At 47.3% G+C, this 27162-nt stretch overlaps 1 protein-coding gene across 2 annotated transcripts in view; it reads left to right on the top strand.

Annotated features, from left to right (window-relative positions):
• The window catches only part of MYOD1 (myogenic differentiation 1), an 81469-nt gene that overhangs the window by 47225 nt on the left and 7082 nt on the right, over window positions 1-27162 (top strand). The window contains exon 2 of one of the 2 annotated variants that reach the window (XM_075327015.1): window positions 16145-16223. In XM_075327015.1, the coding sequence (XP_075183130.1) occupies window positions 16145-16223 (79 nt within the window). The remainder of the gene's footprint in view (window positions 1-16144; window positions 16224-27162) is intronic. The other variant, XM_075327016.1, reaches the window with a different exon arrangement.

Raw genomic sequence — 27162 nt, 5'->3', positions numbered from 1 at the left:
GTGAGATCGCCTCCTTGACTCTGCGATTCTGCAGCACTATATACCGCTCTGCTCAGTGGTATATCGCTGTCTTTCTAGCGGTGTGTGTCTGCTGGCTGGCGGTGTATATCAGCTTTTTGTGGTATATACTGACTGTGTCTGCAGGTATATACCGACTGTTTGACAGGGTGTGCTACTTTACTTCGTATACACCGGCTCTGCATAGCAGTCATTTATAATACTGCTAGCAGCTCCTCACCCACAGCAGTCCCTTATAATACTGCTAGAGGCTCACTGTACTTATAGTGGAACTGTTGCTGACATGCGTAACCGCAAGGGTGATAAAGCTTCCCAGGCGTCCTCTACGGACCTGTACTATGCTTGTACCACCTGTGGACGCTCGTTTTCTAATGGCCGAAGCTATCCACTATGCCGGGGCTGCGATGCCCCTACTACCGTGTCACAACAGCCTCCGCTGCCGGACCAGGAGGTCGTGCAGTCTGTGGATTTGGCTGCGGCCACTATCCAGGCAGTACCCCAGTCTGATGACGTTACTCCTGCCTGGGCTCTTCTAATGTCTAAAGAGGTTAGATGACCTGGCCGCTCAGATATCCCAGCCTTCCACAGGCTCTCACAGCCTCCCCCCCCGGCTCAGCTCCCCCAGGGGAGCCCGCCTTCGTCTGGTGTCTCGTTCCCAGTACGTAAAAAGGCTGTCTCCAAAAGGCGCCATTGCGACCGTTACGTCTCGTCCGACTCGGACGATGATCAGTCTGACTCGGGCTCTTTAGTAGTCACGATTCCCGAGACTCTGACTCTCATTCAGATGTCCCTTCTGAGTCTAGGTATATGGAAGACACATTAATTTCGGCTGTCAATCACTCTGTCGATTTCTGATCAGCCTTCGGACCCGACTTCTCAGTCGGCAATCAAGCGGGCCAAGAAGCCTCCTAAGTCCTTTGCCCAGGATCCGATTTTTCATCAAATCATATCTAAACGGTGGGATCACCCTGATAGGAGGTTTAATAAAAAATCCTCCTCTTCATTCGCATAACCCTTTCCATCGGAGCTGGTTAAGCTTTGGTCAGTACCCCCCCGTTGTGGATCCGCCAGTATCCAGGCTGGCTAAACACCGGGTTATGTCTGTCTCAGACACCGCGTCTCTCAAGGACTCGTCCGACCGCGCAGTTGATGCTGCGGTCAAATCTATTTTTTCCAGGCTTCAGGCTCCTCTCTGCGCCCCGTTTTGCCTTGACATGGGTGGCGAGAGCTATGAGTGTGTGGAGTAGGAACTTGCGCAAGTTGCTTCGCTCTTGCAATATTCCTTCAGAGGCTCTTGAGATCCTTGATTTGTTCTCTCCAGCCTCTAATTAATTGCTTCACGGCTCCTTATATGCAGCTAGTTTGTCAGCCCTAACGGCAGCCAACGCAGTTTTTGCCCACAGAGTCCTGTGGCTAAAGATATGGAACGCGGACAGTGCCTCCAAGAAATCCCTGTCCACACTCCCCTTCCAGGGTCTTCGTCTGTTTTGGAGAATCCCTGGACAAGCTTATATCTGAGATGACGGGTGGTAAAAGTACCATTCTACCACAAAAGTGGCCTGTATCCAAAAATTTTAAAAAGTCTTCTTGGCGCAGGCAGTCCTTTCGGCCCGCCCCCCAAAAACCATCACAGGGGTCGTCGCAACACTCAGATCGGGGATCCGGTCCCTCAAGGGACTTTTCCTGGAGTTCCCAATCCAGGCAATCTAAACCCAAGGGACCTCGCCCCGCGAAGGCCCCTTCAGCATGACGCCGGGTACCCCTCAGAGTCAACTCCTCTTGGAGGGCGGCTTCTGGCTAGACCATACTCACGATGCTTGAGTTCGAGAAATCGTCAACTCAGGTTACAAGATCAATTTCCATTCCCTACCGGCCAACAGGTTTCTGCGTTCTCGGCTTCCAAAGTCCACAACGCAAAGCCAGGCCTTATGTCAGGCCATAGCCTCTGTGCAAAAAGCAAACGTTATCATTCCAGTGCCCCTGGAACAGAGTGGCAAAGGTTTCTATTCTAACCTCTTTGTCGTCCACAAAAAAGATGGCTCTGTCCGTCCTATCCTGGACCTCAAAAGGCTAAACAGTTCCGTACGGATTCGGACCTTCCGAATGGAGTCATTGAGAGCAGTACTAGCTGGAACCGGGAGAATTCCTAGCTTCCATAGACATTCAAGATGCTTATTTACACACTCCCATATGTGTATCGCATCAACGGTTCCTTTGTTTTGCCGTAGGACACCGTCATTTCCAATTCAGGGCCCTTCCCTTTGGACTGGCTACTGCGCCTCGGGTCTTCACAAAGGTCATGGCAGCCGTCATGTCCATTTTACACTCCAGAGGCGTCCTGGTCGTTTCCTATTTGGACGACCTACTTATCAAAGGGAGCTCTCTTCAAGTTTGCTCAGAAAGCGTGCAAATTTGCCCAGACACGCTCTCAAAGCTAGGGTGACTTCTCAACTTCAACAAGTCATCCCTCATTCCTCATCAGCGCATCACCTTTTTAGGTATGCTGATAGACACGGTTCAGGCCCGGGATTTTTCTTCCAGAAGATAAGAGGTCTTCCCTGATCCGGGCCGCCCAATCCCTCCGCTCCCGCCGTTACACATCCCTCCGGAGTGGGATGAGAGTGTTAGGCAAGATGGTAGCAGTCATGGAAGCCGTGTCGTTTGCCCAATTCCATTTGCGCCCTCTACAACTGGATCTTCTGTCCTCTTGGGACAAGAATCCAGCCTCTCTAGACCGGTCAGTCCGCTTATCTCGGACTCCGCTCAGGTCCCTCGTCTGGTGGACTCAGGTCTCATCCCTATCTCAGGGGAAGTCCTTCCGCCCTGTCCACTGGCACGTAGTCACGACAGATGCCAGCCTGTTAGGCTGGGGGGGCGGTGTTTCTCCACCACACTGCTCACGGACGCTGGTCTCACCCCTAGCGATCCCTTCATATCAGCGTTCTGGAGATCAGGGCCATATTTCTGGCCCTTCAGACCTTTCAACCCTTTCTTCTGGGCCTCCCGGTTCGGATCCAGTCAGACAATACCACGGCTATGGCTTACGTCAACCGTCAGGGAGGAACTCGCAGCAGGGCAGCGATGAAAGAAGTCTCCAGGATTCTTCTTTGGGCAGAGATGCACATTCCCATTATTTCAGCTGTCCATATTCCGGGGATAGACAACTGGGCCGCAGACTTTCTCAGCAGGCAAGGTCTAGCGGCAGGGGAATGGTCCCTCCACGACGAGGTGTTCCATCAGATCACTCTCCCAGATGTGGACCTCATGGCGTCTCGGCTAAGCACCAAAGTACATCCCTTTGTATCCCGGTCAAGAGACCCGCTAGCGCTCGGCTCCGACACTCTAGTCCTCCCATGGTCGCAGTTTCGCCTGCCATATGTTTTACTTCCGTTCCCTCTCATTCCGAGAGTAATCAAGAAAATCAAAGCGGAGGGAATCCCGGTGATCCTCGTGGCCCCGGACTGGCCCAGAAGAGCCAGGTTTCCAGAGCAACTCCACCTTCTCGGCGACGCTCCCTGGCGTCTTCCCGACCGCCCGGATCTTCTGTCGCAAGGTCCAATATTCCACCAGAATACAGCACAGCTGCATTTGACGGCGTGGCGCTTGAATCCCTGATTCTAGCCAAATCGCGTCTTTCTTCCACAGTAGTTCATACCATGCTTAATGCTCGCAAGCCTTCCTCCGCCAGCATTTATCACAGGACCTGGAAGACCTATCTGTCCTGGTGTGACCCTCATAATCGGTCGCCCCTTACCTTTTCAATCCCTAATGTTCTTGCCTTTTTGCAAGATGGTCTGGACTCGGGTCTTGTTCTCAATACCCTTAAAGGACAAGTTTCTGCCTTGTCAATTTTTTTTTTTTCCAGAAGCAGCTGGCTTCTCGCCCTCAGGTCCGTACCTTTCTTCAAGGAGTGGCGCATTTGGTCCCCCCTTATCGTCACCCCTTAGATCCCTGGGATCTGAATTTGGTTCTCGGAGCTCTTCAGCTTCCTCCTTTCGAACCCTTGAGAGAAATCTCTCTTCAACGGCTGTCTTGGAAAGTTGCCTTTTTAGTCGCTATTACCTCTATCAGGCGAGTCTCCGAACTGGCAGCTCTGTCCTGTCGCTCACCTTACCTGATATTCCATCATGATAAGGTGGTCCTTCGGCCTTCCCCCGCCTTCCTTCCGAAGGTCATATCCTCTTTCCAAATGAACGAGGACATTGTGTTGCCATCATCCTGCCAGGCCCCGGTCCACTCCTTTGAGAAAGCCCTTCACACTCTCGATCTTGTCAGGGGTCTGCGGATCTACATCTCCAGAACAGCGCCGTTGCGCAAGTCCGATGCCCTTTTCGTCCTCTCAGAAGGACACAAAAAGGGCGACTGGGCTTCCAAATCCACGATTTCTCGATGGATCAGGACCGCCATCTGTGAAACTTACAAAGCACGAGGTGTCGTTCCCCCTCAATCTGTGCAGGCCCACTCTACACGAGCAGTGGGTGCCTCCTGGGCTATCCTCCATCAGGCTTCGGTGGCCCAACTTTGCAAGGCCGCTACCTGGTCCAGTGTGCACACATTTACAAAATTCTACAGAGTGCATACGCATGCCTCCGCGGATGCTGCTCTTGGAAGACAAGTCCTTCAGGCGGCAGTGGCTAATTTATAAGTGGCCACTGCTCGATTTGTTGACAGTGTTGATATGTGTTCACTGCAGTTGCAGTTGTTAGTCAGCTCTTAGTCTGATGTTATACACTGTTAATAGTTCAGTTCCCACCCAGGGACTGCTTTGGGACATCCCACTGTCTGTGTCCCCCAATGAAAAGGCGAGAAAGAAAATGACATTTTTGTGTACTCACCGTAAAATGTCTTCCTTGGAGCCTTTCATTGGGGGACACAGCTCCCGCCCTTGTGGTTTTGGTTGTCCTTCTCCTCCTACTTTTACACCAAACTGAGCTAGTTTCCTGCCTAGCTAGGGTATATGCTGTGGCGGAGGAGCTAACACTTTTGCAAATCTAGTGTCAACCCTCCCTGGAGACACCATAATACCCACTGTCTGTGTCCCCCAATGAAAGGCTCCAAGGAAGACATTTTACGGTGAGTACACAAAAATGTCATTATTTGCAATAAAAAACACTAACAAATACCCTCGTTTAACACTTTATTAAGCCCGAAAAACCCCTCCATGTCCGGCGTAATTCATGGAGGTCCAGCATCGCATCCAGCTCTGCTACATGAAGGTGACAGGAGCTGCAGCAGACAACGCCGCTCCTGTCAGCTCCACGAAGCTACTGAAGAGAGCCGCGTGATCTGCTCAGCTGTCACTGAGGTAACTCGTGGCCACCGCTGGATCCTCCAACTGTGACAGCAAGTAGTCTGTGACAGCGATGTAGTCACAGGCGACTTGCTGTCACAGTTGGAGGATCCAGCTGTGGCCACGAGTTACCTCAGTGACAGCTGAGCAGATCGCGTGGCTCTCTTCAGTAGCTTCGTGGAGCTGACAGGAGCAGCGGTGTCTGCTGCAGCTCCTATCACCTTCATGTAGCAGAGCTGGATGCGATACTGGACCTCCGTGGATTACGCCGGACATGGAGGGGTTTTTCGGGCTTAATAAAGTGTTGAACGAGGGTATTTGTTAGTGTTTTTTATTGCAAATAAAGGATTTTTTCAGGTGTGTGTGTTTTATTTACTGTAACTTACAGATTACTCATGGAAGGTATCTCGGGGAGACGCCTGACATGATTAATCTAGGATTTAGTGGCAGCTATGGGCTGCCATTAACTCCTTATTACCCCGATTGTCAACGCACCAGGGCAAATCGGGAAGAGCCGGGTACAGTCCCAGAACTGTCGCATATAATGTATGCGGCAATTCTGGGCGGCTGCTGACTGATATTGTTAGGCTGGGGAGGCTCCCCATAACGTGGAGCTCCCCATCCTGAGAATACCAACCTTCAGCCGTATGGCTTTATCTGTCTGGTATTAAAATGGGGGGGACCGCACGCCGGGTTTTTTTAATTATTTATTTATTTATTTTACTGCACAGTATAGACACGCCCACTGGCAGGTGTGATTGGGTACAGTGAGACAGCTGTCACTCAGCGTGGGGGCGTGTCTTACTGCAACCAATCACAGGCGCCTGTGGGCATGGAAAGCAGGAAATACGAGATTGATTAATGAGTGGCCGGTATTTTCAAAGTAATTGTTGCGGCGTATTCTCTGCACAGCTGTTCCTCGCCGCTCTGGTGATCGGGGAGCGGTAAGTATGAGCCGGTGGAAAAAAACAGACCGAGCGCCAATGTAAGTATGACTGCGAACATCATGAAAAAAGGTAAGTATACTGAATTTAAAAAAAAAAAAAAATAACATTGTTCGTTTAAAAACGCATACGGACGAAATGTGCTGAATACGGACATACTCTGTGTGCGGTCCGTGCAGGCACGGACCCATAGACTTTAGCGGGTCCGTGCCTGCGTGCTGCCGGCCAAAAACGGACATGTCCGTGTAGAAAACCGCACACGTACTTACGACATGGACACACGTTCCGTGTGATTTTACGTGTGTGTGCCATCACCCATTGAATAACATGGGTCTCCGTGACTCCGAGTCTCCGGTACGTGCAAAAACGTACCAGACACGTACTGGAAACATGGATGTTTGTTGCAGGCCTAAAGTGGAGAGATTACATAGTGTCCAGCTGTATCTGTGCAGTGGAGAGATTACATAGTGTCCTGCTGTATCTGTGCAGTGGAGAGATTACATAGTGTCCTGCTGTATCTGTGCAGTGGAGAGATTACATAGTGTCCTGCTGTATCTGTGCAGTGGAGAGATTACATAGTGTCCTGCTGTATCTGTGCAGTGCAGAGATTACATAGTGTCCTGCTGTATCTGTGCAGGGGAGAGATTACATAGTGTCTACCTGTATCTGTGCAGTGGAGAGATTACATAGTGTCCTGCTGTATCTGTGCAGTGTAGAGATTACATAATGTCCTGCTGTATCTGTGCAGGGGAGAGATTACATAGTGTCCTGCTGTATCTGTGCAGTGGAGAGATTACATAGTGTCCTGCTGTATCTGTGCAGTGCAGAGATTACATAGTGTCCTGCTGTATCTGTGCAGTGCAGAGATTATATAGTGTCCTGCTGTATCTGTGCAGTGTAGAGATTACATAGTGTCCTGCTGTATCTGTGCAGTGGAGAGATTACATAGTGTCCTGCTGTATCTGTGCAGTGTAGAGATTACATAATGTCCTGCTGCATCTGTGCAGTGCAGAGATTATATAGTGTCCTGCTGTATCTGTGCAGTGTAGAGATTACATAGTGTCCTGCTGTATCTGTGCAGTGGAGAGATTACATAGTGTCCTGCTGTATCTGTGCAGTGGAGAGATTACATAGTGTCCTGCTGTATCTGTGCAGTGGAGAGATTACATAGTGTCCGGCTGTATTTGTGCAGTGGAGAGATTACATAGTGTCCGGCTGTATTTGTGCAGTGGAGAGATTACATAGTGCATACCTCCCAACCGTCCCGGATACAGCGGGACAGCCCCGGTTTTATAGTCCAGTCCCGTTCTCACGCCCGGGAGCTCTGTAATCCCGCAGTGTAGTGAGAGGCAGCTGCCACGCCCCCACACTCTGCCGACCACGCCCCCTCCGGATGCAGGCCACACTTTCTGGATGCCTTCCATGGCATCTATGCTGCTGGGCACGCTGCTTTGCTGTCGTCCACGCCCTCTCTGAATGCTGGACACACACACTCCTTGGGATGCCTTCCTTGTCCCCTCCTGCTGCTCGTTCTATGCTGGCCACGCCCCCTTTGCCTGCCTCTTCTGCACAGGATTCTCATACGTGACCGGCTCTCCACAGCAGCTGCTTCGTTTGTTCTGCAACTGAGGTAAGAGCAGCAGCAGGGAGAGAGCAGTGTGAGTGAGCAGTGTGAGTGCAGGAGGACAGTGCAGTGTGAGTGCAGGAGGACAGTGCAGAGTGAGTGCAGGAGGACTGCAGTGTGAGTGCAGGAGGACAGTGCAGTGTGAGTGCAGGAGGACAGCGCAGAGTGAGTGCAGGAGGACAGCGCAGAGTGAGTGCAGGAGGACAGTGCAGAGTGAGTGCAGGAGGACAGCGCAGAGTGAGTGCAGGAGGACAGCGCAGAGTGAGTGCAGCACTTGTCTTCTCAGGTCCCCATGTACCTGTAATAGAAAAAAGCAGAAACAGAGGGGACTCAGAGAAAGCAACCAGAGTAGCCCTCAGTGCCCCCCCAGTGCTGCCATCCTGTGCCCTCAGTTCCCCCCAGTGCTGCCAGCCTGTGCCCTCAGCGCCCCCCCCCCGCAGTGCTGCAAGCTTATGCCCTCAGCACCCCTAGGGCCAGTATGTATGCCCCACAGGCCACCACTGTCAGTATCTAGGCTCCACAGGCCCCAGTAATGTGTATGCCCCCCCGCTGACCCCAGTAATGTTTATGCCCCTAGTAATGTGTATGCCCCCCCCACGGACCCCAGTAATGTGTATGCCACCCAAGTAACATGGATGCCCCCAGTGATGTCTATGCACCCCCAGTAATATGTATACCCCCTGATGACCCCAGTAACATATATGCCCCACCCAGTGCTGTCTATGCCCCCTGTGCTGTATTTGCCCCCAGCCATCACGCAGTGCGGCCTGCACAGCCACATACCCTGGAGGAGCTGGACGAAGACAAGTGGGGGAGGTGAGTAAGGCTGCTGCCGACTTCCCCATATTAATACCTCTAATGTGTCTGTGTGTATGATGTGTGTATGACTGTGTGTAGATTTACGTCTGTTTATGTGAATTTTGTGAATTTTTCTTCAAATATATGTGTGTACTAGCTGTACTATCGTCGGTCGGTCTGCCCCCCTCTCTTACAGCTCACTGGCGTCTCACTGCACAGCGTTCACACTGCTCCGGTGGCTTTTCCTCTTTTGAAAATGCCGGCCGCTCATTATTCCATCTCATGTTCCCTGCTTTCCCCGCCCACCAGCACCTATGATTGGTTACAGTCAGACACGCCCCCACGCTGAGTGACAGCTGTCTCACTGCAACCAATTACAGCCGCCGGTGGGCAGGTCTATATTGTGGAGTAAAATAAATAATTAAAAAAAAACAACGTGCGGTTCCCCCCCCCCCCAATTTTGATACCAGCCAGGGTAAAGCCACACGGCTCAAGGCTGGAATTCTCAGGATGGGGAGCTCCACATTATGGGGAGCCGCCCAGCCTAACTATCAGCCAGCAGCCGCGCGGAATTGCCAAATCCATTAGATGTGCCAGTCCTGGGACTCTACCCGGCTCATCCAGAATTGACCTGGTACGATGGCAATCGGGGTAATAAGGAGTTAATGGCAGCCCATAGCTGCCACTAAGTCCTAGGTTAATCATGGCACGCGTCTCCCTGAGATACCTTCCATGATTAACCTGTAAGTTAAAGAAAATAAACACACACATCCAAAAAATCCTTTTATTTGGAATAAAAGACAAAAAATACCCACCCTCTTTCACCACTTTATTAATTCCCAAATACCCCTCCAGGTCCGACGTAATCCACATGAGGTTCCGCGACGCATCCAGCTCTGCTACATGAAGCTGACAGGAGCGGTCACAGACCAGACCGCTCTCTATCAGCTCCACGCAGCAACTGAAGTGAGCCTCACGATCAGCGATGACGTCACTCAGGTTACCCGCGGCCACCGCTGGATCCTCCAACTGTTACAGCAAGTTGCCCGAGTGACTGAAGTGCGCAGCGAGATCAGCGATGACATCACAGGTGAGTTGCGGTCTCAGATGGAGGACTCCAGCTGGCCGCGGGTAACTTGAGTGATGGCACCGCTGATCGCACTGCTCACTTCAGTCACTCAGGGGATTTGCGGGCACCGGTGAGTCCTTCACCGGTTGACCGCTAACCAGGACGTGACAGACAGAGCTGCGGGGTGAAAATGAAGTCGGGTGAAGTTCATCCGAGTTCATTCTCATCGCGCGACTCTGTCTGCTGTCAGCGGGCATGTAGCAGAGCTGAATTGACGGGGGAACGCACTGCCAAAAATGCATGCAAAACACATGGAAAATGCATCCAAAATGCATGCGTTTTGGATGCATTTTTTTTTTTTTTTTTACAAACAGTGTTTACATTTCTCCAGTCTGCCAGAGGGTGTTCTTTTCCGCACTGCGCACATACCAAGCTGAGGTCACACTGGCATATCACGTGATGCGATATGCTAATGACCCTCGGCTCCTGCTATGCTATGAGCGTGAGCCATTACACTGTGATCTGATCCTGTGATCGGATCACAGCTGAGGAGGAGAGGGAGGGATTAAGGATGTCAGGCGTTCAGTTGGGATGAGCCCTGGGCCTTGCTGTCTTTTTAAAGGCGACTGGATCAGTGGACGAGAGCACCCACTGACCCCTGTGTCTCTACAATTGGAACAATCAGAACAGTAAGTTGCCCATATTCACTAATTCCTCCCATTAACCAAAAGCACAGTATTACAGATATTTTATCTAATAGAGCGGATCTGTCATGAAGTCTGCAGTTTTGTACATGGGGCAGATTTAGGGGAAAGATCTGCTTTAAAACAGAATTTTGTGGTCTAAAATATTCTAGTTTATATGTAACACGGCCAAGTTTGCATTTATATTTTAATTTACTACTTAGAAATAAATCTCTGTATATTTTTTTAATTATTGTTTCTAAAACAATGATTGTCATTGCTGACTGGGCGTGGTTATAGGCGTGGGCATGGGCGTGACCTAAAAATTAGCCGCGGCGCGCTGCATGCTTTGTCCCTCTTTCTATTCTTTCAAAGTTGGGAGGTATGCATAGTGTCCGGCTGTATCTGTGCAGTGGAGAGATTACATAGTGTCCGGCTGTATCTGTGCAGTGTAGAGATTACATGGTGTCCGGCTGTATCTGTGCAGTGTAGAGATTACATAGTGTCCTGCTGTATCTGTGCAGTGTAGAGATTACATGGTGTCCGGCTGTATCTGTGCAGTGGAGAGATTACATAGTGTCCGGCTGTATCTGTGCAGTGGAGAGATTACATAGTGTCCTGCTGTATCTGTGCAGTGGAGAGATTACATGGTGTCCGGCTGTATCTGTGCAGTGTAGAGATTACATAGTGTCCTGCTGTATCTGTGCAGTGGAGAGATTACATAGTGTCCGGCTGTATCTGTGCAGTGGAGAGATTACATAGTGTCCTGCTGTATCTGTGCAGGGGAGAGATTACATAGTGTCCTGCTGTATCTGTGCAGTGCAGAGATTACATAGTGTCCGGCTGTATCTGTGCAGTTAAGAGATTACATAGTGTCCTGCTGCATCTGTGCAGTGGAGAGATTACATAGTGTCCGGCTGTATCTGTGCAGTTAAGAGATTACATAGTGTCCTGCTGCATCTGTGCAGTGGAGAGATTACATAGTGTCCGGCTGTATCTGTGCAGTGGAGAGATTACATAGTGTCCGGCTGTATCTGTGCAGTGCAGAGATTACATAGTGTCCTGCTGCATCTGTGCAGGGGAGAGATTACATAGTGTCCTGCTGTATCTGTGCAGGGGAGAGATTACATAGTGTCCTGCTGCATCTGTGCAGTAATGGGGTTACATAGTGTCTGGTTTTATCTGCAATAAACTGTTTACATATTATCTGGGTGTATGAGTGTAGTGAAGATGTTACATATTATCTGGGTGTATGAGTGTAGTGTAGATGTTACATATTATCTGGGTGTATGAGTGTAGTGTAGATGTTACATATTATCTGGGTGTATGAGTGCAGTGAAGATGTTACATATTATCTGGGTGTATGAGTGCAGTGAAGATGTTACATATTATCTGGGTGTATGAGTGTAGTGAAGATATTACATATTATCTGGGTGTATGAGTGCAGTGAAGATATTACATATTATCTGGGTGTATGAGTGTAGTGTAGATGTTACATATTATCTGGGTGTATGAGTGTAGTGTAGATGTTACATATTATCTGGGTGTATGAGTGTAGTGTAGATGTTACATATTATCTGGGTGTATGAGTGCAGTGAAGATGTTACATATTATCTGGGTGTATGAGTGCAGTGAAGATGTTACATATTATCTGGGTGTATGAGTGTAGTGAAGATATTACATATTATCTGGGTGTATGAGTGCAGTGAAGATATTACATATTATCTGGGTGTATGAGTGTAGTGTAGATGTTACATATTATCTGGGTGTATGAGTGTAGTGTAGATGTTACATATTATCTGGGTGTATGAGTGTAGTGTAGATGTTACATATTATCTGGGTGTATGAGTGTAGTGAAGATGATACATATTATCTGGGTGTATGAGTGTAGTGTAGATGTTACATAGTATCTGGGTGTATGAGTGTAGTGAAGATATTACATATTATCTGGGTGTATGAGTGTAGTGTAGATGTTACATAGTATCTGGGTGTATGAGTGTAGTGAAGATGTTACATATTATCTGGGTGTATGAGTGTAGTGTAGATGTTACATATTATCTGGGTGTATGAGTGTAGTGTAGATGTTACATATTATCTGGGTGTATGAGTGTAGTGTAGATGTTACATATTATCTGGGTGTATGAGTGCAGTGAAGATGATACATATTATCTGGGTGTATGAGTGTAGTGAAGGTGTTACATATTATCTGGGTGTATGAGTGTAGTGAAGATGTTACATATTATCTGGGTGTATGAGTGTAGTGAAGATGTTACATATTATCTGGGTGTATGAGTGTAGTGAAGGTATTACATATTATCTGGGTGTATGAGTGTAGTGTAGATGTTACATATTATCTGGGTGTATGAGTGTAGTGAAGATGTTACATATTATCTGGGTGTATGAGTGTAGTGAAGATGATACATATTATCTGGGTGTATGAGTGTAGTGAAGATGTTACATATTATCTGGGTGTATGAGTGTAGTGTAGATGTTACATATTATCTGGGTGTATGAGTGCAGTGAAGATGTTACATATTATCTGGGTTTATGAGTGTAGTGAAGATGTTACATATTATCTGGGTGTATGAGTGTAGTGAAGATGTTACATATTATCTGGGTGTATGAGTGTAGTGTAGATGTTACATATTATCTGGGTGTATGAGTGTAGTGTAGATGTTACATATTATCTGGGTGTATGAGTGTAGTGAAGATGTTACATATTATCTGGGTGTATGAGTGTAGTGAAGATGTTACATATTATCTGGGTGTATGAGTGTAGTGAAGATGTTACATATTATCTGGGTGTATGAGTGTAGTGAAGATGATACATATTATCTGGGTGTATGAGTGTAGTGTAGATGATACATATTATCTGGGTGTATGAGTGTAGTGTAGATGTTACATATTATCTGGGTGTATGAGTGTAGTGAAGATGTTACATATTATCTGGGTGTATGAGTGTAGTGAAGATGTTACATATTATCTGGGTGTATGAGTGTAGTGAAGATGTTACATATTATCTGGGTGCATGAGTGTAGTGAAGATGTTACATATTATCTGGGTGTATGAGTGTAGTGAAGATGTTACATATTATCTGGGTGTATGAGTGTAGTGAAGATGTTACATATTATCTGGGTGTATGAGTGTAGTGAAGATGTTACATATTATCTGGGTGTATGAGTGTAGTGAAGATGTTACATATTATCTGGGTGTATGAGTGTAGTGAAGATGTTACATATTATCTGGGTGTATGAGTGTAGAGAAGATGTTACATATTATCTGGGTGTATGAGTGTAGTGTAGATGTTACATATTATCTGGGTGTATGAGTGTAGAGAAGATGTTACATATTATCTGGGTGTATGAGTGTAGTGAAGATGTTACATATTATCTGGGTGTATGAGTGTAGAGAAGATGTTACATATTATCTGGGTGTATGAGTGTAGTGAAGATGATACATAATATCTGGGTGTATGAGTGTAGTGAAGGTGTTACATATTATCTGGGTGTATGAGTGTAGTGAAGATGTTACATATTATCTGGGTGTATGAGTGTAGTGTAGATGATACATATTATCTGGGTGTATGAGTGTAGTGTAGATGTTACATATTATCTGGGTGTATGAGTGTAGTGTAGATGTTACATATTATCTGGGTGTATGAGTGTAGTGAAGATGTTACATATTATCTGGGTGTATGAGTGTAGTGAAGATGTTACATATTATCTGGGTGTATGAGTGTAGTGTAGATGTTACATATTATCTGGGTGTATGAGTGTAGTGTAGATGTTACATATTATCTGGGTGTATGAGTGTAGTGAAGATGTTACATATTATCTGGGTGTATGAGTGTAGTGAAGATGTTACATATTATCTGGGTGTATGAGTGTAGTGTAGATGTTACATAGTATCTGGGTGTATGAGTGTAGTGAAGATGTTACATATTATCTGGGTGTATGAGTGTAGTGAAGATGTTACATATTATCTGGGTGTATGAGTGTAGTGAAGATGTTACATATTATCTGGGTGTATGAGTGTAGTGTAGATGTTACATATTATCTGGGTGTATGAGTGTAGTGAAGATGTTACATATTATCTGGGTGTATGAGTGTAGTGTAGATGTTACATATTATCTGGGTGTATGAGTGTAGTGTAGATGTTACATATTATCTGGGTGTATGAGTGTAGTGTAGATGTTACATATTATCTGGGTGTATGAGTGTAGTGAAGATGTTACATATTATCTGGGTGTATGAGTGCAGTGAAGATGTTACATATTATCTGGGTGTATGAGTGTAGTGTAGATGTTACATATTATCTGGGTGTATGAGTGCAGTGAAGATGTTACATATTATCTGGGTGTATGAGTGCAGTGAAGATGTTACATATTATCTGGGTGTATGAGTGTAGTGAAGATGTTACATATTATCTGGGTGTATGAGTGTAGTGAAGATGTTACATATTATCTGGGTGTATGAGTGTAGTGTAGATGTTACATATTATCTGGGTGTATGAGTGTAGTGTAGATGTTACATATTATCTGGGTGTATGAGTGTAGTGTAGATGTTACATATTATCTGGGTGTATGAGTGTAGAGAAGATGTTACATATTATCTGGGTGTATGAGTGTAGTGTAGATGTTACATATTATCTGGGTGTATGAGTGTAGTGAAGATATTACATATTATCTGGGTGTATGAGTGTAGTGAAGATGTTACATATTATCTGGGTGTATGAGTGTAGTGTAGATGTTACATATTATCTGGGTGTATGAGTGTAGTGAAGGTGTTACATATTATCTGGGTGTATGAGTGTAGTGAAGATGTTACATAGTTTCGGTCACATCTGCTGTGTCGCGGTTGCATGGTATCTGGTTGAGTATGCATGTAATGTTACAACTCACTTGATGTTCATCGAGGTAACCATTTTATTTTAAACGTCAAGATGGTTTATTTCAATTTTCACAGGAAAAACGGAAACAGACTTTTTTGCAGCACAAATGTCCAAACATAAAGATAGCAAGACTGTATTGCTGTGAGGTCGCCCGCTCAGCGTAAAACCTGTCTCTTTTTCTAGAGATATACCACAGGAGGCTTTTCATACCTCCACACACAGACAACCTTTGAGACTATTGTTCTCCATTTTATATGATTTACCACAGCTAGGGTGCGGATATCTGGGCAACCAGAGCCACTATCTCTCTGACTGCCTGTAACATCCAGCCCTGATGCCCTTTTGCAGTAAATCCAGATCCCTGTATAGCGGTTAAAAGGTTTCAGGTTACCTCGGGATCCTGCTCAGTGGCTGAGCTTGAGCCAAGTCTGTCCGTGGTAGCCATTTTTTGCTTGTGGGTCCGGACAGCTTTCGCACAATCCCAGTCAAATGACCACTGATCGGTAAAAGTTTAGCAATCGGCAGTGATCTTATCTTGCTGCTGGTCGTTCTCCATTAGCAGACCCTTTAGTGTTTGGTTTCCTCTGCAGTGAATGGGTCACATATTTGGTTGTGACAATGTAGTGTTAGCTTTTGGTACACTGAGGAGGTTACGTAGTGCCTGGTTGTATCCGTGCAGTGAGCACATTACATGGTAACTGTTTGTATCAGCAGTAAAGATATGAGAAACCTTTCAGTATGTTTTCCCTCTGGTAGAATACAAAACGGGGATTTAGATTTTATGTAGCCCCATAATCACAAGATATGACACAAACCCATTTTTCACAGACAGATTATACTGGACCTACCTGCAACACTCGTAGGAGGAGCAGTCATCGCAACGACTATTACGCACAGGTATCAAATGGTGAGTTTCTGTCTTTTTCTATTTAATGAGGTGGTTCACTCATTTTTTTTATTTTGTCTATGGATGTAACTTACCATTTTGGGAGTTTTCTTAATTGGTCTCTATTTCCAGTTCTGGCACTGAGCGCCGCTATCCTGCTCACATGACCCCCTGGAGCTGTGGCCGCCAGCATCCTTTGATGTCCCGTCAAGTTCCGGGCTCTCAAACTTGACGCTTACGTCAGAGGATGCAGGCGCCACTCAGATTGATTGACTTGGCTGTGGGCAGTGACCACCGCACGTCACAGCCCAGCATCGAGGGGAGGATCCGGAGGATGGCACAGTGTGGAGCAGTGAAGACGGCTGAGTGTCCGGCAGATTGGTGAGGCACGGGGCGCCAGTGTGCAGTACAGGGGGGGTTTCTTCAGCTGAAATCCCCCCTGTCACGCAAGTATGTGATCACACTATCCGCCCGCTGTGCTCAGCTGTCAGGAGAGCCTGCGGTGTCGGCAGTGTGATCATTTACTCCCACCAGCAGCACAGGTGACCGGACGCTGCATGGGACCAATTTGCTCCACTCTGTCACCTGCACAACAAGTCCCAGAGTGGAGACAGTGACATGCTCTGCTCTGACACATAGTGTGCTATATATCACTATCTTGCTCCACTCTGGGACTTGTTGTGCAGGTGAGAGTGGAGAAAGTGGGTCCTAGCAAGTTAGTGACATATAGCACACTATGTGTCAGAGCAGAGCATGTCACTTACTGTCTCCACTCTGGGACTTGTTGTGCCAGAGTCACCGCTCTGCTCTGTCACTTGTCCTGCTGCATGGGACCAACTGTCTGCACTCTGTCACCTGCACAACAAGTCAGAGTGGAGCAAGTTGGTGACAGAGCATCTCCCCCCCTCTTCTCCCCCTCCCCCCTTCTCCCCTCCTCTTCTCCCCCTCCCCCCTTCTCCCCTCTTCTCCCCCTCCCCCCTTCTCTTCTCCCCCTCCCCCCTTCTCCCCTCTTCTCCCCCTCCCCCCTTCTCTTCTCCCCCTCCCCCCTTCTCCCCTCTTCTCCCCCTCCCCCCTTCTCTTCTCCCCCTCCCCCCTTCTCCCCTCTTCTCCCCCTCCCCCCTTCTCTTCTCCCCCTCCCCCCTTCTTCTCCCCCTCCCCCCTTCTTCTCCCCCTCCCCCCTTCTTCTCCCCCTCCCCCCTTCTCCCCCCTTCTTCTCCCCCTCCCCCCCTTCTCCCCCTCCCCCCTTCTTCTCCCCCTCCCCCCTTCTCCCCCCTTCTTCTCCCCCTCCCCCCCTTCTCCCCCCTTCTTCTCCCCCTCCCCCCCTTCTCCCCCCTCTTCTCCCCCCTCTTCTCCCCCTTCCCCCCTTCTCCCCCTCCCCCTTTGTCCCCCCCTCTTCTCCCTTCTTCCCCCCTCTTCTCCCTCCCCCTCTTCTCCACCTCCCCCCTCTTATTCCCCTTCCCCACCTCTCTTCTCCCCCCCTCTCTCTTCTCCCCCCCTCTCTCTTCTCCCCCCCCTCTCTCTTCTCCCCCCCCTCTCTCTTCTCCCCCCCTCTCCCCCACTTCCACACCCTCTTTTCCCTCCCTCTCTCTTTTCCCTCCCTCCTTATCTCTTTTCCCTCCCTCGCTCTCTCTTTTCCCTCCCTCCTTATCTCTTTTCCCTCCCTCGCTCTCTCTTTTCCCTCCCGCGCTCCCTCTCTCTTTTCCCTCCCGCGCTCTCTCTTTTCCCTCCCGCGCTCCCTCTCTCTTTTCCCTCCCGCGCTCCCTCTCTCTTTTCCCTCCCGCGCTCCCTCTCTCTTTTCCCTCCCGCGCTCCCTCTCTCTTTTCCCTCCCGCGCTCCCTCTCTCTTTTCCCTCCCGCGCTCCCTCTCTCTTTTCCCTCCCGCGCTCCCTCTCTCTTTTCCCTCCCGCGCTCCCTCTCTCTTTTCCCTCCCGCGCTCCCTCTCTCTTTTCCCTCCCGCGCTCCCTCTCTCTTTTCCCTCCCGCGCTCCCTCTCTCTTTTCCCTCCCTCGCTCCCTCTCTCTTTTCCCTCCCTCGCTCCCTCTCTCTTTTCCCTCCCTCGCTCCCTCTCTCTTTTCCCTCCCTCGCTCCCTCTCTCTTTTCCCTCCCTCGCTCTCTCTCTCTTTTCCCTCCCTCGCTCTCTCTCTCTTTTCCCTCCCTCGCTCTCTCTCTCTTTTCCCTCCCTCGCTCTCTCTCTCTTTTCCCTCCCTCGCTCTCTCTCTCTTTTCCCTCCCTCGCTCTCTCCTGGCATGGTCAGTACAGAAATCTCTCGATCGTGGAGGGGTGAGAGGGAGTAATAAACATGGAGTCCCTAATGTGTCTGTGTATTTATTTCTAATAAAGTATTTTTCTGTGTGCTGTCTTTTTTTTTTTTTAACTTTTTATTGGAGATTCTTAATGGCCGGGTCAAACTTGGCCTGACATTAAGAATCTCGGGCTTTATACCAGCTGGTAAAACATAGTTGGTATTAACCCCTTATTACCCAGCATGACACCTGCCACCAGGGCCACTGGAAGAGTTGGATACAGCGCCAGAAGATGGCGCTTCTATGAAAGCGCCATATTATGAGGTGGCTGTGGAGTACAATTCGTAGCGGGGGTTCCAGAAAGCTTGGGCCACCCTGCGTTGCGGATTACAATCCCCAGCTGCCTAGTTGTACCTGGCTGGACACAAAAAAAATGAGCAAAGCCCACATCATTTTTTTTTTTTTTTTTTCTTTAAATTATTTCATGAAATTCATGAAATAATTTAAAAGAAAAGGCCTTCCCTATATTTTTGGTTCCCGGCTGGGTACAAATAGGCAGCTGGGGGTTGGGGGCAGCCCGTACCTGCCTGCTGTACCTGGCTAGCGTAAAAAAAATATGGCGAAGCCCACGTCATTTTTTTTAAAAACATTTTTAGGCAAAAACCTTTCTAAAAAAAAAAAAAAAAAAAAAAAAGGCTTCCCTGGATTTTCCATTACCAATGAAGGTAACAGCAAGCAGCGGGGTTTAGCAGCCGGTAGCAATAGAAAATGCAGCGGCAGCCACACTTTTTTTCTTTTTTTACCCCTAACCCTAGGGTTAGAGTTGTATTTGGGGTTTTTTTTGTTGTTTTTTTTTTTATTTTTAATGAATTTTTTTAAAACCAAGAAATCGACATGGGCTTCGCCCATTGAGCACCAGAGCATTTTACTGCTAACTCATGCCTATTCCTGACCACAGCGCCAGCAGAACAAATAATCAGATGACTCCAGTGTCGACCGATTACTTGTTCTGTGCCCCCCTGCATCTATCGCAGCGTGTACGTGCTGTGAGGTCACCTGAGTTTAGTCCAGCACTGGAGTCAGCTGATCTAAACTCAGCTGAACTCCAGCCCGCACACGCTGCGATGGATGCAGGGGGACACAGAACAAGTAAGGTCTAAGCCACACGGCGAGAAACTGCGAGTGGAATGTGATAAAACATTGCATTCCATTCGGACCAATATTAGCCTGTGTGTCAGCGCACATGAGCAATTAATTTCTCAGCCCTAATCGGACCGAGAAAACAATCGCAGCATGCTGCAACTGTAATGCCAGACTCTCTCTTTTACCCATTCAAGTGTATGGGGTGAGAGAAAAAAAAAAAAATCACACTGCACTACCGCGAGTGCAGAACGAGAATCGCGAGAGCCGGCAACGGAGGAGAGAGAGAGAGAGAAATCCCTCCCACCCCTCCTCAGAGCCGGCCTGCCCCCCGCAGCTGAGGTCTGCTCGCAGTCGGACCTCAGTCGCAGGGACACACGCATGACACTCAGCTCTGCTGTACTGAGCGTGAGCCGAGTGTCATGCGATGGGATCACAGTAATCCACGTGTGGCCCCAGCCTGATCGGCCGACACTGGAGTCTGCTGATCTGAACTCAGCTGAACTCCTGTACACACAGCCCGCACACGGTCACATGTGATCAGCAGCAGGCGGTGACTGCTGTTAACCTGCAGCTATTGCAGCGTGTGCGGACTGTGAGATCAGGAGTCAGCTGACTCCAGTGCCGACCGATAAATTCTGTGTCCCGATGCAAAAGGATCCGGTAAAATAACGGTTGCATGAGTTGCACATTTAATCCACAGGATCCAGTCATATGCGGGTTGCGGTTTCTTGCCTACAGGCAAAATAACGCTGATGTGAAAGTAGCCTGCAAAATGCATGTCACACGGATGATACGGACGACACACAGACTAGGCAAGAGGGGAAAAAAGCAATCTCATCACCCCTTCATTTTATTTTCCCCAATTATTTTTTTCACATATTGCGCCGGCTAATAATCATAATTTCTGTACAAACACACATACACACTATACACACACACACACACACACAATACACACACACACTACACTACACACACACACTATATATATACACACACTATACACACACACACACACACACACTATACACAAACACACACACTATACACAAACACACACACTATACACATACACACACACTATACACATACACACACACTATACACATACACACACACTATACACATACACACACTATACACATACACACACACTATACACATACACACACACTATACACACACTATATATACACACACACACTATTTATATACACACACACTATACACACACACTAAACACACACACTATATACACACTAAACACACACTATAAACACACACACACACACACACACACACACACTATATACACACACACACTATAAACACACACTATATACACACACACACTATAAACACACACATTATAAACACACACACACACTATACACACTATATACACACACACACTACACACACTATACACACTATATACACACACTATACACACACTATATACACACTGTGACGTTGCACCTTGCAACATAGGGGGTTACTCGCTCAGCATGAGGGCTTCAGGTAGACACAGGAGGCACAGTTTCTTAAGATCACAGCCTGCTTTATTCAACTCCATAAAGCACCGCGCTGGTACGGATATCACATGGCATGTACAGGCAGGAAAACAGGTACATTCCCAAATCTCAGCCCTTCAGATTATGTTCAGTCCATAAGTCCCTGCAGAGCTTTCTCAGATGCTGTTTCCTTACCTCCACCCACAAACACACCCGGCTACTTCATCCAGCACAGGAAACTCAGAGCAGGGCCATGAGTGTGTCCAGACGCCTGACTTTCATTCCTGGGACCACACCCCGAGGTGGAGATATGGTGAACAGCCATCCCACCTATCTCATTAGCTGTCCACAACAGAGCCGGCCCAGGTAACACACCTTAACCCTCTCAGCACAGTACCAGTGATTATATCACAACACACACACACACACTATACACACACTATACACACACACACTATACACACACCCACTATACACAAACACACTATACACACACACACACACTATGGACAATATGAGAACAAGCAGAAGATAGCCGCTTTCCTCCCTGAGTTGTGCAGAGCTGGCAGCTGTCTCTGTGTGATTGCTCTCTGTGCATACACAGGGAAGAGGCAGGGAGGAGGATTTGGACTTTGGGTGGAGAGGAGAGCAGAGTGGGTGTGTTAGATACAGTGGGTGTGTTAGATACAGTGGGTGTGTTAGATACAGTGGGTGTGTAAGATACCGCCCTAGAGCCACAAAGAATTATGGGAGTTGTAGGAACTGAACCCAGGAAGTCAGAAGAGAGATTAACTCCATCAGAGCTGAAGCCAGCAATGAGGATGTGCTGCTAGTGCACAATAAAAGGTAATATTGCTGAAAAAACATAATAGATGTGTAGAGAGACACATATTAGCAAGATTTATCAGAAAAAAAAATCAGTTTTGGTAACTGGACAACTTCTTTAATATCTCCCACTCCTCATATCTTCTTCTCTTCCACATTTCTCTTCTATTTCTTTTTGCCATCTCTCACTATCTCTCTCTCTCCCATTTCTCTCTTTTCTATATGTCCTATGTGTCTAAAGTGTCTGTCTCATCTCTTTTTCTCTAATACTTCGCTTTCACATATTATTACTCTCTATCTTCCTCCCATCTCGCTCTCTCCCATAACCCTCTCTGCCTCTCTCATATCACTTTCCCATATTCGTCTCTTATCCATCTCTTTCTTATCCCTCCCTCTCCCATTTTTCTCTTTGTACAGTATATGTATACTGCACATTGTGGCTATAGTGGCGTACCGCTATGGGGCTTGTAAGCTGGGGGGCACGGCGGCAGCTGCCTGTGGTGTCATTGTCGGCACTGGGCCCCCAACTCAAGATCGCACTTTCAAATATATCGGAATTGCAGATGCTGATACAGTTGAATGCAATGATGAGACAGAGTACAACGCTCCCTTTCATCATTGTCCCGCTGTGTCTGTGCTCTGACAGCTCAGCACAGCAAAAACATCACTACTGCTCACCACTGTGTTGAGATGTACAGAGCACAGACACATTGGGCGATCAAGGATCAGCGGCAGGGGAACAAGAAGAGGCAATTATGTATTTATTCAGTACACGGTGGGGGCGCATAATGCTATGTAGGGAGGTTCAAAATATGTGGGGGTTGTATAATAGTATATGGGGCGCATAATGTTATGGGGGGTGCATAATACTATGTAGGGGTGTATAATACTATGTGGGACTGAATTACAGCAATAATACCTAAAATATAACTTTTAATAATTCTTCTAAAAATAGGGAAGGATCACCTTGCCTATGCCTAAAATTCCATAGGTTGCAAGATTCTCCATGCCACTCAGAGGACTAGCATATCCTAAAAAAACACAATGACATCAATACATACATTAGTGCTGGCAAATTTCAACAGATATAACCGATATGGTCAAAATTATTAATGCAGATGCTCACTTAGATCCTATTCACAAATCAACAGTGGCATTAATCACTAACGTGACCATAATACCCACAGGTCTGTGATCAATATGCTCCACATTCAGTTAAACAAGTCAGCATTAATCAGGGATTTAAATAGCCAAGTTGTTAACCTGGTTATATCTGATAGGGAACAATCTCACCCAATTTGCTGGTGTCTTGTCTCCCAAATATGTTCAGTTAGTCCTCATATCCGGCGTTTCCAAAACGGACCCTTCACCACACAAGTCCTGGACCCCTTATGAAGGGACTAACTGTCCTCTCCCAGAATCTCCTTCTCCCTTCTCCCTAGGAGAGTTAGTCCCTTCATAAGGGGTCCAGGACTTGTGGTTATATCTGTTGAAATTTGCCAGCACTAATGTATGTATTGATGTCATTGTGTGTTTATAGGATATGCTAGTCCTCTGAGTGGCATGGAGGGTCTTGCAACCTATGGAATTTTAGGCATAGGCAAGGTGATCCTTGCCTATTTTTAGAAGAATTATTAAAAGTTATATTTTAGGTATTATTGCTGTAATTCAGTCTCTTCATAACATATACCATACCAGTGGCTGCATTATTACTATGTGGGACTGCATAATGCTATATGGGGGGTGCATAATACTATGTGAGGCGGCATAGTACTATGTGCTGGTTGTATAATACTATGTGGGACTGTATAATACTTTGTGGGACTGTATAATACTTTGTGGGGCTGCATAATGCTATGTGAGGGATGTATAATGCTATGTGGGGGATGCATAATGCTATGTGGGGGTGCATAATGCTATGTGGGGGGTGCATTTTTTGAGATCCGTCAAACAAGGCTGTATGGGGGTCATTATACTATTTGTAGGGATAGGGATAGTAAGGGCCATTATACTGCATGTAGGCCCATTATACTGCATGGAAGGCTGTGTGAGGGGCACAGTTGGAGATTTTACTGTGCTGGGGTCACTATTCATTGCTGGGGCACATGAAAGGGGCTACAGTAGGGTCATCATACTGTGTGTGTGGAGGGTACTGTGGAAGAATTTACTGAGGGGTATCATACAGTATTTTGGGGCCTTTTTATTGCCATCACACTTTATGGCTGCAATGAAAATCTGGGGGCTTCAATAAGAGGAAAATTACTTGGTAAGGGCTGTAAAGCTGTGATATATGCTCTTCTGTGACCTAGCCGAATATTTTTTTTTTTTCTGGGAGGGGGCAACTAAGAATTCTGCTCTGGGGCCCCATGATTTGTATGTGTGCCCCTGCCTTTCTGTTCCCATTTCTCTACCTCCTGTATCCACTGCTATGGGAATGTACAACAATAACATTAGTGTTAAATCATCAAGGTGAATGTTTACTTCTTTATTTCTTCTACTTCTCAGTTTACCCACTGTGTGTGACCTAATATAATGTATAATGTTCTTCTGTCAACTCTACTGTCTTGTCAATTAAGTAATTCATGTTATTATTTAAGTTGTGCTGCTGTGATACCAGAATTTCCCACGGGATCAATAAAGTGTATCGTATCGTATCCCTCCCGCTACCATCTCTATCTCACAACTTTTCCATCTCTTCTCACCACATGCCTTTTTCTTCTCTCTTTCTGTCTCCCCTATCCCTCCCTTTCCTCTTTCTGTCTTTCCAATTCCCCCCCTTTCCTTTTTCTCTATCTCCCATATGACCCCTTTATCTAGTTCTCTTTCTCTCATATCCCTCCCTTTCCTGTTTCTCTATCTCTCCCATAGCCCTCCCTTTCCTATTTCTGTCTCTATCTCTCCCACATCACTACCTTTCCTATTTCTCTCTCTCTCTCTGTCTCTCTCTCTCTCATATCGCTCCTTTTCTCTCTCTCTCTCTTCCCCCCCATATCGCTCCCTTTCTCTCTCTCTTTCTCATATCGCTCCCCTTCTCTCTCTTTTTCTCTCCCTCATATCGCTCCCTTTGTGTCTCTCTCTTTCCTATATCGCTCCCTTTCTCTCTCTCTCATATCGCTCCCTTTCTCTCTTTCTCTCTCATATCGCTCCCTTTCTCTCTCTCCCCCATATCGCTCCCTTTCTCTCTCTCTCTCCCCCATATCGCTCCCTTTCTCTCTCCCATATCGCTCCCTTTCTCTCTCTCTCCCATATCGCTCCCTTTCTCTCTCTCTCCCATATCGCTCCCTTTCTCTCTCTCTCCCATATCGCTCCCTTTTTCTCTCTCACTCTCCCATATCGCTCCCTTTTTCTCTCTCGCTCTCCCATATCGCTCCCTTTCTCTCTCTCGCTCTCCCATATCGCTCCCTTTCTCTCTCTCTCCCATATCGCTCCCTTTCTCTCTCTCTCTTTCTCTCTCTCATATCGCTCCTTTTCTCTCTCTCCCATATTGCTCTTTTTCTCTCTTTCTCTCATATCGCACCCTTTCTCTCTCTCTCTGTCTCATATCGCTCCCTTTCTCTCTCAAATTCAAATTCAAATATGCTTTATTGGCAGGACCAAAATACATTTAGTGTTGCCAAAGCAAAAGAAATACAGTAAGTGTGATGGGAGGGGATCAGGGTTATGGGGAGTTGGGGACACAATTTGGGCTCTGAAAGTTCTTTTAGGGGCCTTATGTTCCCCTCAGCTTATGACATGTGACATATTGGGCGGCAGTCTCCACCATTGATTCCTCTTCCCCCAGTAGGATGCGGAGTTTCATCTCCTCATCCATGGATGGAAAGTCCGGGGTATGAGTGGTAAGTTTCTGGAAGTAGGAAGCCCTCACTGCTGAGTATTTGTTACAGTGCAGCAGGAAATGCACCTCGTCCTCCAGAGCCCCCTGCTGGCAGTGCTGGCACAGTCTGTTCTCCCGTGGCTCTCTCTCTCCCATATCACTCTCTTTTTCTCTCTCTCTCATATCGCTCCCTTTCTCTCTCTCTCTCTCTCCCTCCCATATCACTCCTTTTCTCTCTCTCTCTCTCATATCGCTCCCTTTTTTTCTCTCTCTCTCTCCCATATTGCTCTTTTTCTCTCTCTCATATCGCTCCCTTTCTCTCTCTCCCATTTCGCTCCCTTTCTCTCTCTCTCTCTCTCTCTCTCCCATATCACTCCCTTTTGCTCTCTCTCTCTCCCATATCACTCCCTTTTGCTCTCTCTCTCTCCCATATAGCTCCCTTTTGCTCTCTCTCTCCCATATCGCTCCCTTTCTCTCTCTCTCTCTCTCCCATCGCTCCCTTTCTCTCTCTACCATATCGCTCCCTTTTTCTCTCTCTCTCTCTCTCCCATATCACTCCCATTTTCTCTCTCCCATATCGCTCCCTTTTTCTCTCTCTCTCTCCCATATCGCTCCCTTTTTCTCTCTCTCTCTCTCCCATATCGCTTCCTTTCTCTCACCCTCTCCCATATCGCTCCCTTTCTCTCTCTCCCATATCGCTCCCTCTCTCTCCCATATCACTCCCTTTTTTTCTCTCTCCCATATCGCTCCCTTTCTCTCTCTCTCTCTCCCATATCGCTCCCTTTCTCTCTCCCATATCGCCCCCTTTCTCTCTCTCCCATATTGCTCCCTGTTTTTCTCTCTCTCTTTCTCTCTCTCTTTCTCTCTCTCTCTCTCATATCGCTCTCCCATATCGCTCCCTTTTTCTCTCTCTCTCCCATATCGCTCCCTTTTTCTCTCTCTCATATCGCTCCCTTTCTCTCTCTCCCGTATCGCTCCCTTTTTCTCTCTTTCTCTCACCCATATCGCTTCCTTTTTCTCTCTCTCTCTCTCTCCTATATCGCTCCCTCTCTCTCTCCCATATCGCACCCTCTCTCTCTCCCATATTGCACCCTTTCTCTTTCTCTCTCCCATATCCCACCCTTTCTCTTTCTCTCTCTCTCCAGTATCACTCCCTTCTCTCTCTCATATCGCTTCCTTTATCTCTCTCTCTCCCATATTGCTCCCTTTTTTTCTCTCTCTCTCTCTCTCCCATATCGCTCTCATTCTCTCTCTCTCCTATATCGCTCCCTCTCTCTCTCCCATATCACTTCCTCTCTCTCCCATATCGCTCCCTTTCTCTCTCTGTCTCCCATATTGCTCCCTTTCTCTCTCTCCCATTTCGCTCCCTTTCTCTCTCTCTCTCTCTCTCTCTCCCATATGGCTCCCTTTTTCTCTCTCTCTC

The sequence above is a fragment of the Anomaloglossus baeobatrachus genome, chromosome 10, assembly GCF_048569485.1.
Source record: "Anomaloglossus baeobatrachus isolate aAnoBae1 chromosome 10, aAnoBae1.hap1, whole genome shotgun sequence".
NCBI lineage: Eukaryota > Metazoa > Chordata > Amphibia > Anura > Aromobatidae > Anomaloglossus > Anomaloglossus baeobatrachus.
Note: the sequence above shows the minus strand (reverse complement) of the source record. Positions and strands in the feature narration are given on the sequence as shown.